Below are 12,786 nucleotides of genomic sequence, written 5' to 3'. Positions count from 1 at the left end.
TATGGAAGGGGTTGCTTTGGCTACACAGAGGCAGATCAAGGTTTTCCAAATCTGTAATGGCAGTAGCCAGTTTTGCCTGGATCCGTAACAACCCAGATTCAATCAAGGAAGATGTAAAAACAAAGCAAAACTTCTTCCCCAAAGTAAAATTCACCGGTTTTTAAGAACATCTCCTTTAACATCCTGCACTTGCTTAATTCAGCCTTTTCATCTGACCACCTCTACCAGTCACCCAGATGAATGCTCTATTTACCACTGAAAAATCCTCCTTCACTTGGACACACACACCCCAGGGTTTATATATCTAGTACTGACAGACAGAAATGTAATTAAAAGATTTTTTTATTAAAAATCAACATATTTACACATTTGTACATTCCACATACTGCTGTATATGTTCACCAACATAACCATCAAGTCAGAAAGCATTAACAGTACAGATTTCCATCTGAACAAATTTACTGTAGGGGAACTTCAGTTTCGTAATCAGACATCCCAGAATGTCATGAACTTCTTTTCTTCTTTTCCCTTTAAAAGTAGCAGCACATTTAATTATCAGTGTTCACAAGGCATAAGCCCCTAAGTGTTGTACAGCAAGAGAAAAACTAATTAGTAAATAAAGGCAATTGGAGAAGAGCTCACAATGAAAGTGTATTAGTTGCTGCCTATTAGAAACAGCAGGATGTTAATAAAACACTTAGAGCTACGCTGAATAGAGACTGCAGCAAATTCCAAGAGCAGTAAGTTTCTTGTTGATACAACTGCATAAAATAATTTTTAATGTCATTCAGCATAGGAGTCCTGCAAAGAACAGACTTTGTTATAAAGATTCAGCAGAGGCAGGATAATGCTTGCGTGTTCGAACGTGTAACAAGAGTCTCAGCAAAGAGACGTGCACCTCATCCCTGTCACCACCTTTCCACAGTTGACATTATTTGGGTTTCAGGTGGTTGATGTAATAAAGTGACATTTTATCAAAGAAAGACGTGCTCAGATTTACACCAATGTCAATTAAGCGCTAGAAAAGTGACGTTAATCAGGTAACAAAGGTTGGAAAGGTTTTGGAGTAAAGGGAGAGCAAAGAGAGAAGTGCCCATTGTAACCTGGACTCTTGTGCAGACCTCAGCTGCCACAGCAAGGGCTGCCTGAAGTCACGTCATAGGTACCCGTGGTGTGCTCTAACAAAAGCCACTTACTTATTTTCTCCAGACCGAGATCAGCAGTCTTGTCGCATTAGAAATGTGGTAACTTACGCCTTTAAATCAGATTTTTGGTTAGATCTTCATTTCTGTTTCTTATAAACATACACCCATACACCTTATTTCGAGCAGTGCCAGATTCTGGTCAATTTTTCCTTGTTAGTATTTTTCCTCTCTTTTTGACTTAGGGAAAAAACTGTATATGATGACACATCATAGGCAATTTCTATGTAAGGAAGTGTGCAGATCTGAAAGAGGGTTAAACTGTGACAAGTAGAAAAGAGTTTGAGTGCTTTTTGTATGTATCGGTGACTGTAACAGAGGACGGCCAAAAAAAAAAGCACCAGAGCTGTAACATTTCTGTAATTAGAAGCAAACATGCCTCAGTATCTGCAAAAGCATCTGTGCGAGAGATTAATCTCATTTGTTATGTCCTGAATCACAGGCACGCTGTCACACAGGCACCCTGGCTTGTATCAGGAATAGTGTGGTCAGCAGGAGTAGGAATAGGCCACTGGTGAGGCCGTACGTCAAATCCTGTGTTCAGTTTTGGGGCCCTCACTACAAGAAGGACATTGAGGCACTGGAGAGTGTCTAGAGTAGAGCAGTGAAGCTGGTGATGACTCTGGAGCACAAGAATTATGAGGAGCAGCTGAGGGAGCTGGGGTTGTGTAATCTGGAGGAGGCTGTGGGGAGATCTTATTCCTCTCTACAACTGCCTGAAAAGTAGTTGTGACACCTGAAAGGTGTCAGTCTCTTCTCCCAAGTAACAAGTGATAGGATGAGAGGAAATGGCCTCAAGTTACACCAGGGGAGGTTTAGATTGGATATTAGGAAAAATATTTTCATCAAAAAGGTTGTCAAACACTGGAACAGGCTGCCCAGGGAAGTGGTGGAGTCATCATCCCTGGAGGTGTTTAAAAGATGGGTAGACGTGGCATTGAGGGACAGAGTTTAGTGGTGGACTTGGCAGTGCTAAAGTAATGGTTGGACTCAATCTTAAAGGTCTTTTCCAACCTAAACAATTTTATGATTAAAAAAAAGTAAAATCTGTGCTACTGTTTTTGTTTCCACACATACAAAGTTGGAGGAGACTCATTGGAAAAAAAACCAAACCAAACAAAAAACAGTGAGAGAGATTAATTACAAACGCAGATAATTTCACAAGAGCTAAATTAAGAAGAAATATTCTGAGAGAACCTCCTCTCTCCAAGGGCAGGGCTAAGACACCATATTCCCCAACTGGAGAGAGAAAGATTGTATCAAGTTTAAACTCCCAGGACCCATTTGATTTCCAAACTAGAAGGATGGTCAAAGAAATACTCCTCTTTGCTACCTCTCCTCATTCATGTATCCAGTCAGCAATCATTAACCAGGCTACTATCCATCCCCTCCTTGCTGCTGCAGCCACACCAGAACTTACCCCAATGCCAACGCTGTCCCAGGCATTCAGGTACATGAAACAAGCACCAGCAAAGTGGCAGTGCCAAAACAAAAGGAGGAAGGGACTCTGATCCTCCACTGTGAAGTTCTTACCCATGGGGTGCTGCAGTTGTCCTACCTATACCTAAGGGAATTTCAATGCAGACACCTTCCATCAATTTCCTGGTGATATAACACAGGTGATATAATATCACGCACCACTCTGAAGCAGGCTGTCGTCTTCTCTGGCCAAGTATTATCTCAATTGCTCAAGCAGGTACACAGACTGGAAGAGCATCCTCCACTGCCCACCTCCCTGCTGAGCTCTTGCTCTACCTCAGCCTCACACTGTGTTTTCTGCTTTTTCTTTTTGTTACCATGGGACTTCCAGATGAATTCATCCAAATGAGCTCTATTAAAAAATATAACAAAGAAACTGCTAACAATGCATGAATCAAATGCCAATATTTCTTCAGTCCACATTTCTGAAAGGCTAAAAGACTTACTTAAATATTTAATCACCTTTTTGGTCATCTATGACTGCAAATATGGTATCTTGTGTTGTTCCTTGTATTATTAAGTACAATTATTGTTACTGCTGCACTTTAGCCAAAGTACAAATCTGAAAAAATATTGATTATTAATAAAGAATTGTTTAATACTTGACAGCCATCCCTTTTCATGCAATAACAATTAAGAACTTCCCTGTGGTCTGGACAGATGTGATCTCTATTCCTTTGCAACATGAGTTGACAACACCAAGTTCATCACTACTTAGTGGTCAGAATCAGACCTGATCATGGAGAGTGGTGTTTGTTTCAGCACCTCCTTATTAGATAGGAACAAAGCGCATACTCAGGACGCTTGCAGCAAAAGCAAGAATTTCTTTGAATTGCATGCTGCTGTATGCAAAAGGCTTATCAGATCTTTGTAAAATCACTTCCTCTCTATCAGCAAGTATTTTGAGGAGAGGGAACTACAAATCTGCCTGTGTCGTCATTGCCAGTTGTATTGTATTGTTGTATACACAATGCTTGAAAAGCACGAACACAAGATACAGAAGAATCTGCTCATGCCAGAATTAAGTCAGGAATGCTCACATTTGTCTTTTTTGAAGGTGCCTTTCACTGAATGTGACTTATATGTCTTAGTAGAAAATCATACAAAATTCCTTACTTGGATTTTGTTTATTTTTTAAAACCCAACACAACAGCTCTATTTTTCCAATTTCAAACTCAGGATGGAAAAAGATCCAAAGGTCTTTTGCTTCAAAGACAAAGAAATGAGTATTTTTTCCCCCTCTAGATGTAGTCTGGTTGGCCTTCCCTGCTTACAGAGATGTTTCAGAGGCCAGCCTTTCCCTGTCAGGAGACCTCTGCTGAGACTGGATCTAGAAGGTACCTGAACATCCCACTTTGCTGGAAGTCTCCACTCTAATTTGGGACGCTGAAACACTGAGCAACCAGACTAACTCCACTGCATGCTGGCCAGTAAGTTTGGTGTTTATGAGAGCTTTAGAGAATTAAAAGAAATGCTTTGACTTTGAAATAATTCACTTTTATTTAAAGTCGTCATTTCTGGACCGCTCCTGTGGAAAGCTGCTTCTTTTAAAATGCTGCTTTACTTCAAAATGGTTAAATAGCAACGTGAATACTCATCAGGGCAGTTTAGTAAAGGCTTTGTTACTTGAAAAACTTTAGTTCACAGCATGTTTTGTAGAATGTAACAAATCCAGTACCCCTGTAGCGCACCTTTGTAGATTTCTTCCCAATTATACCTTCTTTCCATGATTTTGATTGCACAAAGTCACCCACAAGTACAAAAACCGATGCTTGAGGAGTTCCCATCTGCCAAAGTTATGTTATAGCAAACATTTAGCACATAACCTGTACATTGAAGTATCAGCTACATCTTTATCCTCCACAGAAACTCTAGAATGATATAAGATCAATTTATTCAACTGTATGTACAGTATATTTGCATATTAATAAATAAATCAATATTAAAGTTAAGGTATCTTCCCCCATATAAAAGTGACTGCAGTCTGACCAGACAATCTGACCTTGTGTTTTTGTTTTTTCCTTCCAAGCACAGCTGTGTGACTGAGGCTATCGGTTTCCACTCAAGTTTATTACAGTAACTGTAAGAGTAGAAACCTAATGGACCAGTGCTTACATTTAAATTCTATACAGCAGAGGGGAGGGGGAGGAAAGGTACTAAAAAAGTGCATCAAAAGCCAACAATTTGTAGAGCAAAAACCAAGTTCATGTGATCCCAGGGAAGAGAATCCAGCCCTAAAGAGGTCATGCTGCAGCAAACATTATAACCAATACACATCTTTGTCTGGATAGTAAGCTGCATGATGCCAGTCTTGTCACATAATGCTCCGAGAATTCCAACTATAATCGATGCCATCTCCACCTCTACAAATTTATCAACACCATATTCAGTGCAAAGTAACATTTCTTAAAACAACTGCTTGCCTTGTCTCCATAACATTCATCCTTATTGTGAGGAAAAGGCTCATTTTCTTTAACTGTTTATTACTATATACAGAAGAGCCTATATTTGCACCTCTCCAATTCCAGTAGTGAATTTTCTTCTCTATCTACATTCATTAGAAATCAAAAAGATAAGTGGCGATATTTCATATTTACTGGAAGTCTTCCCATTAACCCAAAGTGTTCACCTCGATTGATACCTAAAGCAGCGGCACTTTGTTCTTTTTTCCAGCCCACTTCCAACGGGGTATAAGTCATGGGAACCTGTGGGACGGGAACATATTTCAAGTCTGATTGCTGGAGCTGGAAGAGTGAGGAATCATGTTTGAATTCAGATGCCTGTTTGCAGCACAGTGTGTGTGGACCATACCCCCATTTGGGTATCTTACAAATACAGGCTCGCAGAAAGGATTTTGGCACACCTGACAGACCTTTTTGTCCGAAAGAAGGATTGGGGCTCCTTTTTGTTTAACCTAAAGAGAAAAAAGAAATCCAAACATGTATCTAACAAGAAAAGAAGGGAAATTAGGAGGCCTATAATTTTAACTGCACCAAGTGGATAAACCTGGTCAGTGACACAGAGGGAGTAGGTCAGATTCTGCTGGACATATAGTCAATTTTTAAAGCAGATTTAAGGATCTGCTGGAAGCTTTAAGCAACACAGCTCTAGCTAGGAACAGAAGACAGCTTCACAAGTGAAGCTACCACTAACGAAAGCTACTAACAAGCTTCAATTAATACTAAATTCTGGGTAAACTTTTTTGCAAATTCTGACAGGTCTACATCCTAGTGAAAAACTTAACTCATCTGTTAAAGTTTCTGCAAGAACTTCGTTAATCTGTAAATCCCAGATTCACTTTCATTCAACCCAGAATTTCACAAAATTTTTCCTATTTCAAGGCTCCCACCTTCCCTTTTGTTTTACAGAGAAAGCATAAAATTAATTTTGAATCTAGTAGTCATGGCAAAAAAAACCAAAACAAAACCAAAAAACCTAATGAATGAAGCAAGTAAAATTGCCAAGGACAGGAAGACAACCTTGTCCTCATTCTCCAAACTCCTTCCTATTACTTTATATTAAAGAAATGAATGGTAAAGCTTCAAAGTGCCTCTATTAAAAAAGCCCCAAACACAATACAAAGCAAACCACAATACAAAGCAAACCACCTACCTTCTCGTACTTGTAGATTAAATTCTCAGCTTGTGCTAGCCCAAGTGCAGCCTGAGTCATTCTTTTTGTATGAATACTTTGCCTCACTGCTCCGGCCAGGAAGGGGGAGAGGAGCTGCACTGACCAGCTGTCAGGTACCAGCTGCAAAACCCGAGCCGCATCAAATTCAGCAGCGTGGTTATTCAAGAGATCCACAGCAGCCACGACCAGAGCACAGTCCGAGGTGCCTGGATTTAGATACACTGACAGCAGCATGTGGAAAAGCCTCCGTCTGTACTGCAGGTCTCTGCTCTCAGAGTTCCACACACAGTATTCTTCAGCAGCATGGAAGTCCTTTAACTCGTGGACGAGGATGTGCAAAGCCTTCTCGTGTTCTTCTAGTTTTCCATATAAAATTGCACTTTCCATATGAAGGTCTGTGCCCTGGATTTTGTCTGTTAAATGAGGAAACAAGGTGATATTTGCTCAGTGGAGAAGAAAACTACTTCCTCTTCCAGAGTCAAAGCAAACAGGCCTCAAGAACTCAAGTCCTGTTATTTTTTGCAGAGGTGCTGGCAGCTATAAAGAGGACAGATGTCTGTAAGTACTAAAATGCCTAGATGCATGGAAATACAGCTCTAACAAAAGAGGACCACAAAATACAGGAAAAAGAAATTACTAAGTAACAGGTGGTAAAACAAGCATCACTGACAGGTTTTAAATTCTAGCATGTCAGTCTTGCACATTTCTGTGCACACTGCTACCATGTACAATAAACTGGACGATGAAGCCGCAATATTTTTAACCTCTGCTTGTCAAAATATTATAGAAAATTACAGAATAGCTTGAACTCCATAAAAGACAATAAAGATCACATAGTACTTCTCTAAGAAAAGGACACTACAAACCCTTGACCCAGTCTGACATTTGAAAGCTAAAGTGTCAGCAACAGTGAGGGGAAATGGCAAGTTCATTTGGCATTTCAAGATAAAGTAAAACATCCTCTAATTACTGTAAAGGTGACAAATATTTGGCATAGACCTCTGCAAAAGGAATGAAAATGCAATGCTGATCTCCCCAGAATATTTTTGTTTATCAAGGAGGAACACACTAGCATGGATGATTTGTGTAAGGTAAGAACTGTCATGTGTTTTGGACTACAGGGATTTCAAGATAATAATCCACTTTGTAACTCTTCACCTTAAAAATTTGTTTAAAAATTAAAATATGAAAACGAGCAAGAGTTTCAATGACTGTTATACTTGTACATTATCCATCATATAACGTTTTGCTGACTGTAAAGGAAAGGGGCCATTGAACATTGGTAAATTATTTTAGTTGCTACTCAGCTGTTTTCATTTCCACATGCACTGGATTTTTCCACTGAATTTCAGAAAAACATTTCATGTCTTCCAGTACAATAACAAGTCATTTCCCTTTCATCCACTGGAAGGCACATTAAAAAAAAGCCATTATATGCACTGGCCAAGAAAATATACAGCTCAGCTGTTGCTTGCCTTATAGCAACAGTAAGAAGTATGTCTTACATATGGTAAGCCTATCAACCAAATACACCTAGAAACCTCAGATCTTTTGGTTTTCTGTCTTTATGAGGACTTTTTGTTTTGTTTGTTTCTTGATGGAACCAACATATGGAACTGACTTCTAATGGACAGCATGTGTCTTACCCAAAATAAAGTGAATTCTATAAAGATCAGATTTCTGAAGAAGACTGCGTAGTTTCAACAGCAGCTCAGTGGTTTCTGTACAGTTAGCTGTGGTCACAGATTTTAGCTGAAGTATGGCCTCCAAGTACAAGACAGCTAGATGAGTATGGTACTTTTCTTTCTACAGATGAAAAGAATGATGTTAGCTCAGTTTACAAAGACAACCCCTGCTCCCACCAATAACAGTGATGAATATTTATGTAATTACATAGATAAGTATTTTAACTAATTTATTAAACTCGAATTAATCAGAGTGTTTTGTTCATGCAGACAGACAACTTATTCAGACCAGTTTCACAAAATACACTATACTTGTAATATGGTATTCTCTATATCATTAATAAAGGTATCTCCAAAATATAGGTATGAAACATGTTATTCCTAAACCACTCTTCACCATAAATAAACAAGGTCTATAAATAGCTTTTCTTGCGTAAAGTTACTTTCTTTCAAAAGTTCACCTAATGAAAGTCAACACAATAAAGTGGATCTCTCTCCTCTGAGTAAAAGTATGATCTCTACAGTGTCTTCTTTTGTTTCCCTGGTAAAAATGAATAATTTTGATCTAATTAATTCTTCCTCATATTTAGGTGTGTTCTCCGACCTTCCTTATTTCTGCAGTACAATTTGAGAAAGCCACCAGAGGTAGACAAGCACTCTGAAGGCACGCATCTTGATGTATGTGCAAGAATAAAAGAGGGAAACCATGGATCTAGCATTTGTATTTGAAGAATTAGTGAACTGGTCATCAGTTCTGACGAGTTCTGTCAATGTTCATTTTCTGGCTTTATCTGCAGGCTAAAGTAATTTCTTCTGTGCTTTAAATGTCTCATATCCAAGTACCATAACATTTGGATGCTTTTGTATTGTGCTTAAAAATCCAAGGGTAGAATATACTGACACTTACGACTTGTGAACACATCTTTTGGACATTCAACAACTACAGTGGTTTGGCATTCTACAGTGAGAGATGGATGGTTTAATTCTATCATTAGTTGCTCAAATCTCTCCAGAAGGACAGAATAAAACATAGCTACATGTAAAACACTGAGTTGGCAATTTCGGTATATTGCTGCCACAGTACAATAGGATTAGCAGTTGCTCAACCATCTTTCTGTGATCTTACCAAACCCTCATCGGTAAAACAGAAAAGAATGCAATAATCAGATGTAAAAACCAACCAACCAACCTCTGAGGGGAGGTAAACAACAGTCTTACCATCACAAGAGTTTAAAAGTTAAAAATAATGTAGATATCTGCTTCTCATCTCCTACTTTAATCTTAAAACTACTCCTTTACTACTCTGAGTACATTTGAAAGCCTTCAAATTATGCTTACTTCTTCTAGACTTTGACTTTTTTCAGAGTTGTTCTGCATTCTTAAAGTCTGCATTCTGAATTCTACGCCCATTTTTACTATTCTTGTAGGACTCACCTCTATTTTTCTTTCCAATACTAGATGTTCTAGATATTTAACATGTGCTTTAGGGTATTTCTTAAGGCAACTGATAACATCATCTGCGTTGATGTTGTTTTTCTCCTGTTCTTCCAAAGGCCTTTTGGTGAAAATCTGTATGCCAACCTGGAAAGAGTTAACTGCATTTAGGAACTCAGTGTCAACCATTTAATTAACCTTTTGTTTTAAATACTTACCTAATAGCACTATTAGATTAGTTAGTACATTATTCAGGAAGATAAACAACACACTGATCTCACTCACTCCTACTTCCATTACCTCAATTCGTAGTCTGCATGTTGTACAGCCTAAAACCTTGTGTTGGGCACAACCTCCACCAGCCACAAAAAGTATTTAACAGATCTGCATAACAGCAGAGCAAGAGACTTCAGCCTTTACAGCAAGAAAGTTAGAAACCAGAATGTTTACAGCCTTATAAAATGTGATGATATACACATATATTTCTATAATAACCAAAAGTTTAGAAATCTGTCATTACATGTAAAGCTCATTACATGAGCTTTAAATTAATACAAATTAGGCAGTGACAAGTTCCAACAGCCCAGACTGTCTGATACAGCATCAAGCATCCCATTTAACAGCACACCACACTAATGGATGTTACAATCTTTTTCTTTTAATTTTGGTGGATTAAATTAATTCTTGTGGCAATGGGATTTTGTCTTGAGTGGAGGTTATTTATTCCATGTCCCAATGTACACAAATATTACAGGTCCTTGGAAGCCTTTTAAAAAAGAAACAACAGCAACAGTTAACCTGCTAGGTGATTTTAAAATTTATTTTAGCCATCAATATGGAACAACATTAACAAACACCCAAACACCTCTGCAGGGAAACATCTTCTATATATGATGTTCTGTGAAAAGTTCAACGATCACAAACCTCTTCATTTTTTTGTAAAACCCATTCAGAGTATTTCCACACTAGTTCTTGGTCAGAGCAGAATGTGAGGAAGTCTACTATATATTCATAGAGATCTGCGCGTGTAGAATCTTGAATGTCTCCATCAACTATTTTCACCCATAGCTGCAACAAAAACACACACAGAATAAAGTGCTTAAAACATGTACTAGCTCTTGCAACTCAAAATTTATGTGAGCTACCACAACACTTAGTATTAGCTACTGGTATTTGTGGAATTAGAAAGAGCTCCTAGGAACACCAGTTGCAACATACCTCACTGGTCACTAAATTTATGCCTCATCTCCATCACAGGCTTTTCTTGCACCGGCCATATTCAACTAATTCAGACCCTGTATCATGTGGGTTCTTATTCTGAGAATGATTGGCTGAATACTTCAAGGGGAGGCACACTAATCACCAAGATAGCTTTTATAAAAAGTCCTTTTTTCCAATGCTTTATATACTTTTCATGTGTGTAAGATTAAAAACAAATTATACAAGTAATTAAGAAGAAAACCTCATTTTTTTGCTCCTCTTTAATTTTGACAGAAGAATTTTAAGTGTCACATGAGATTATTTTTATGTAGATTATAATTGGAATTAAAAGGTGCCACATCTAGCAGATCAGCTTAGCAATAAACCTTGTTCCTTAAAACAAAGAAAAACATCTTGCACATGACAAATGTACATACTGGTGGTGTCCTTACTGGTTTTCTGCTCAGGAAACTACTGTTCACGTAACTGTCTTGAATGCATTTGACAGTGTTTCTGTGATTAACATACTCAAAAAGCCACACAGTAAGGCAAACTATCTAAGGTATTGGATATGGTCTGAGACATACATGCTATTTATTGATCAAGAATATACTAATTTTTCTAGATGAAGTTTCGCAGACAGGAGTAGCAAATTTGTTTAGTTTGCAGTCTACAGACCACTGCCAGTCTCAGTGACATCAGAAGGGGGGGTGGTGCCCCTAAAGGGATAACTAACACAGCTGAAACCCACATATCCTGCAGAATGTGTTCACTGTCCTTCACCAGATAAGGAAATAAACTCTCAGTTACTGTCAGTGTCTGTCATGAGATTACAACACTGCTTTGCTGTGTGTACACAGACTAACCAGCACAGGATATGTTCCTGAAGTCCCTCAGACACCTTTTTAGGCAATCTCTTGATTATTTTAGCACTTCTGTCCATCTTTTAGGAGTACAGACATATGTTCTGGTATGCACAGTTTTGCTTAAAAATAGCATACAAACATCTGAATTGACATCATATTCAGTAAGCTCTTCAGTTTGCTTTTTTTTCCCATCTAGCATATCAATTTATTCAAGGAAGTCTTAACATAAAAGTTTCTCATATATACACACATTGTTACTTTTCAAACAGATAAATTAGCACCTCAATTTTTATTTCAGAGGAAAACTGATATTTTGCAATGGTTTACAGATGACACTAAAAGCTTTATTCCAACCTGAAGTGCTGCAGCATCCTGACCATTGTAGTGATAAAGGAGACCAAGGGCAAAATACCTGCATGGAAAGAGAAAATAATATTAAAATCACTAGATCTTTCCTACCAATTTCATTATTGTTTGATTAGCACAGAATATAAGAAATAATTGCTTATGGTGACATGTACACAACTATGTCTACACTTGAACAGTGGGCTCCTTTTCAGAATCAAAGGAGAGAAGTTCTGTCCTAGAAATGTGTCTATCTCCTGTCTCTAAGGCAGTTTCAGCTCCAACACACAAGTATGCATGTCAAATTAGAGATGATTCCCCTGTTGTTCTCTGAATTTTATATAGACTTAACACACAGCTCCAAATAATAAATATTCCTCCAATGGTTAATCAGGTGTCATGAAATCAAATTTTTATGATGCTTTTACTTAAAACTCTGTTTTACTATCAAAAACATCTGTTTCTTTACCGCAGCATGAAATCAGGTCAGGCCAGGAAGAGCTTTTTACAGTGCCATTACAGAGGGGATTTTGTGTACTGTAATAAAAATACAGCTAAAGTTCTGTAGTGGTTGTTCTCATGGAACAACATTCTACCATCCACATTTGCAAAAGTTTGCCATACAAACCATATATACCAAAGAGATTTAACAAAACGTGAAATAAATGAAACTACCCTAAATCTAACCACAATTAAAGACACCTCCTCACCACTGTATTTGCTACTACTGCACCACACAGTTTAAAGATTAAAGAAATTAAATCAAAGACAGAGACACTACCCACATCTACAGTTTGTATTTTACACATGCACTATCCAGTGTTTCCTGCTTAATGACAGTCAATTCTCCACCTGCTGGTATTTCTAATTTGAACTCATTTGCAGTCATCTTAAGCAACTGCCTTTTGGTTACTTAGTGGGAGTACAGAAAGTATGCAGTTC

General features: G+C 38.0%; 1 protein-coding gene across 1 annotated transcript in view; it reads right to left on the bottom strand.

The window, feature by feature from the left end:
• Nucleotides 1-5,406: 5,406 nt before the first annotated feature.
• Nucleotides 5,407-12,786, bottom strand: part of TGFBRAP1 (transforming growth factor, beta receptor associated protein 1) — a 28,108-nt gene continuing 20,728 nt past the window's right edge. The window contains exons 6-11 of the mRNA XM_010183666.1: nt 11,854-11,911; nt 10,358-10,501; nt 9,434-9,580; nt 7,961-8,120; nt 6,294-6,727; nt 5,407-5,595 (exon numbers count right to left, since the gene is read on the bottom strand). Coding sequence (XP_010181968.1) covers nt 5,407-5,595; nt 6,294-6,727; nt 7,961-8,120; nt 9,434-9,580; nt 10,358-10,501; nt 11,854-11,911 — 1,132 coding nt within the window. The remainder of the gene's footprint in view (nt 5,596-6,293; nt 6,728-7,960; nt 8,121-9,433; nt 9,581-10,357; nt 10,502-11,853; nt 11,912-12,786) is intronic.

Source organism: Mesitornis unicolor, unplaced genomic scaffold (assembly GCF_000695765.1).
Source record: "Mesitornis unicolor isolate BGI_N332 unplaced genomic scaffold, ASM69576v1 scaffold11304, whole genome shotgun sequence".
Lineage (NCBI taxonomy): Eukaryota > Metazoa > Chordata > Aves > Mesitornithiformes > Mesitornithidae > Mesitornis > Mesitornis unicolor.
This window is presented reverse-complemented; position numbering and strand designations above follow the sequence as displayed.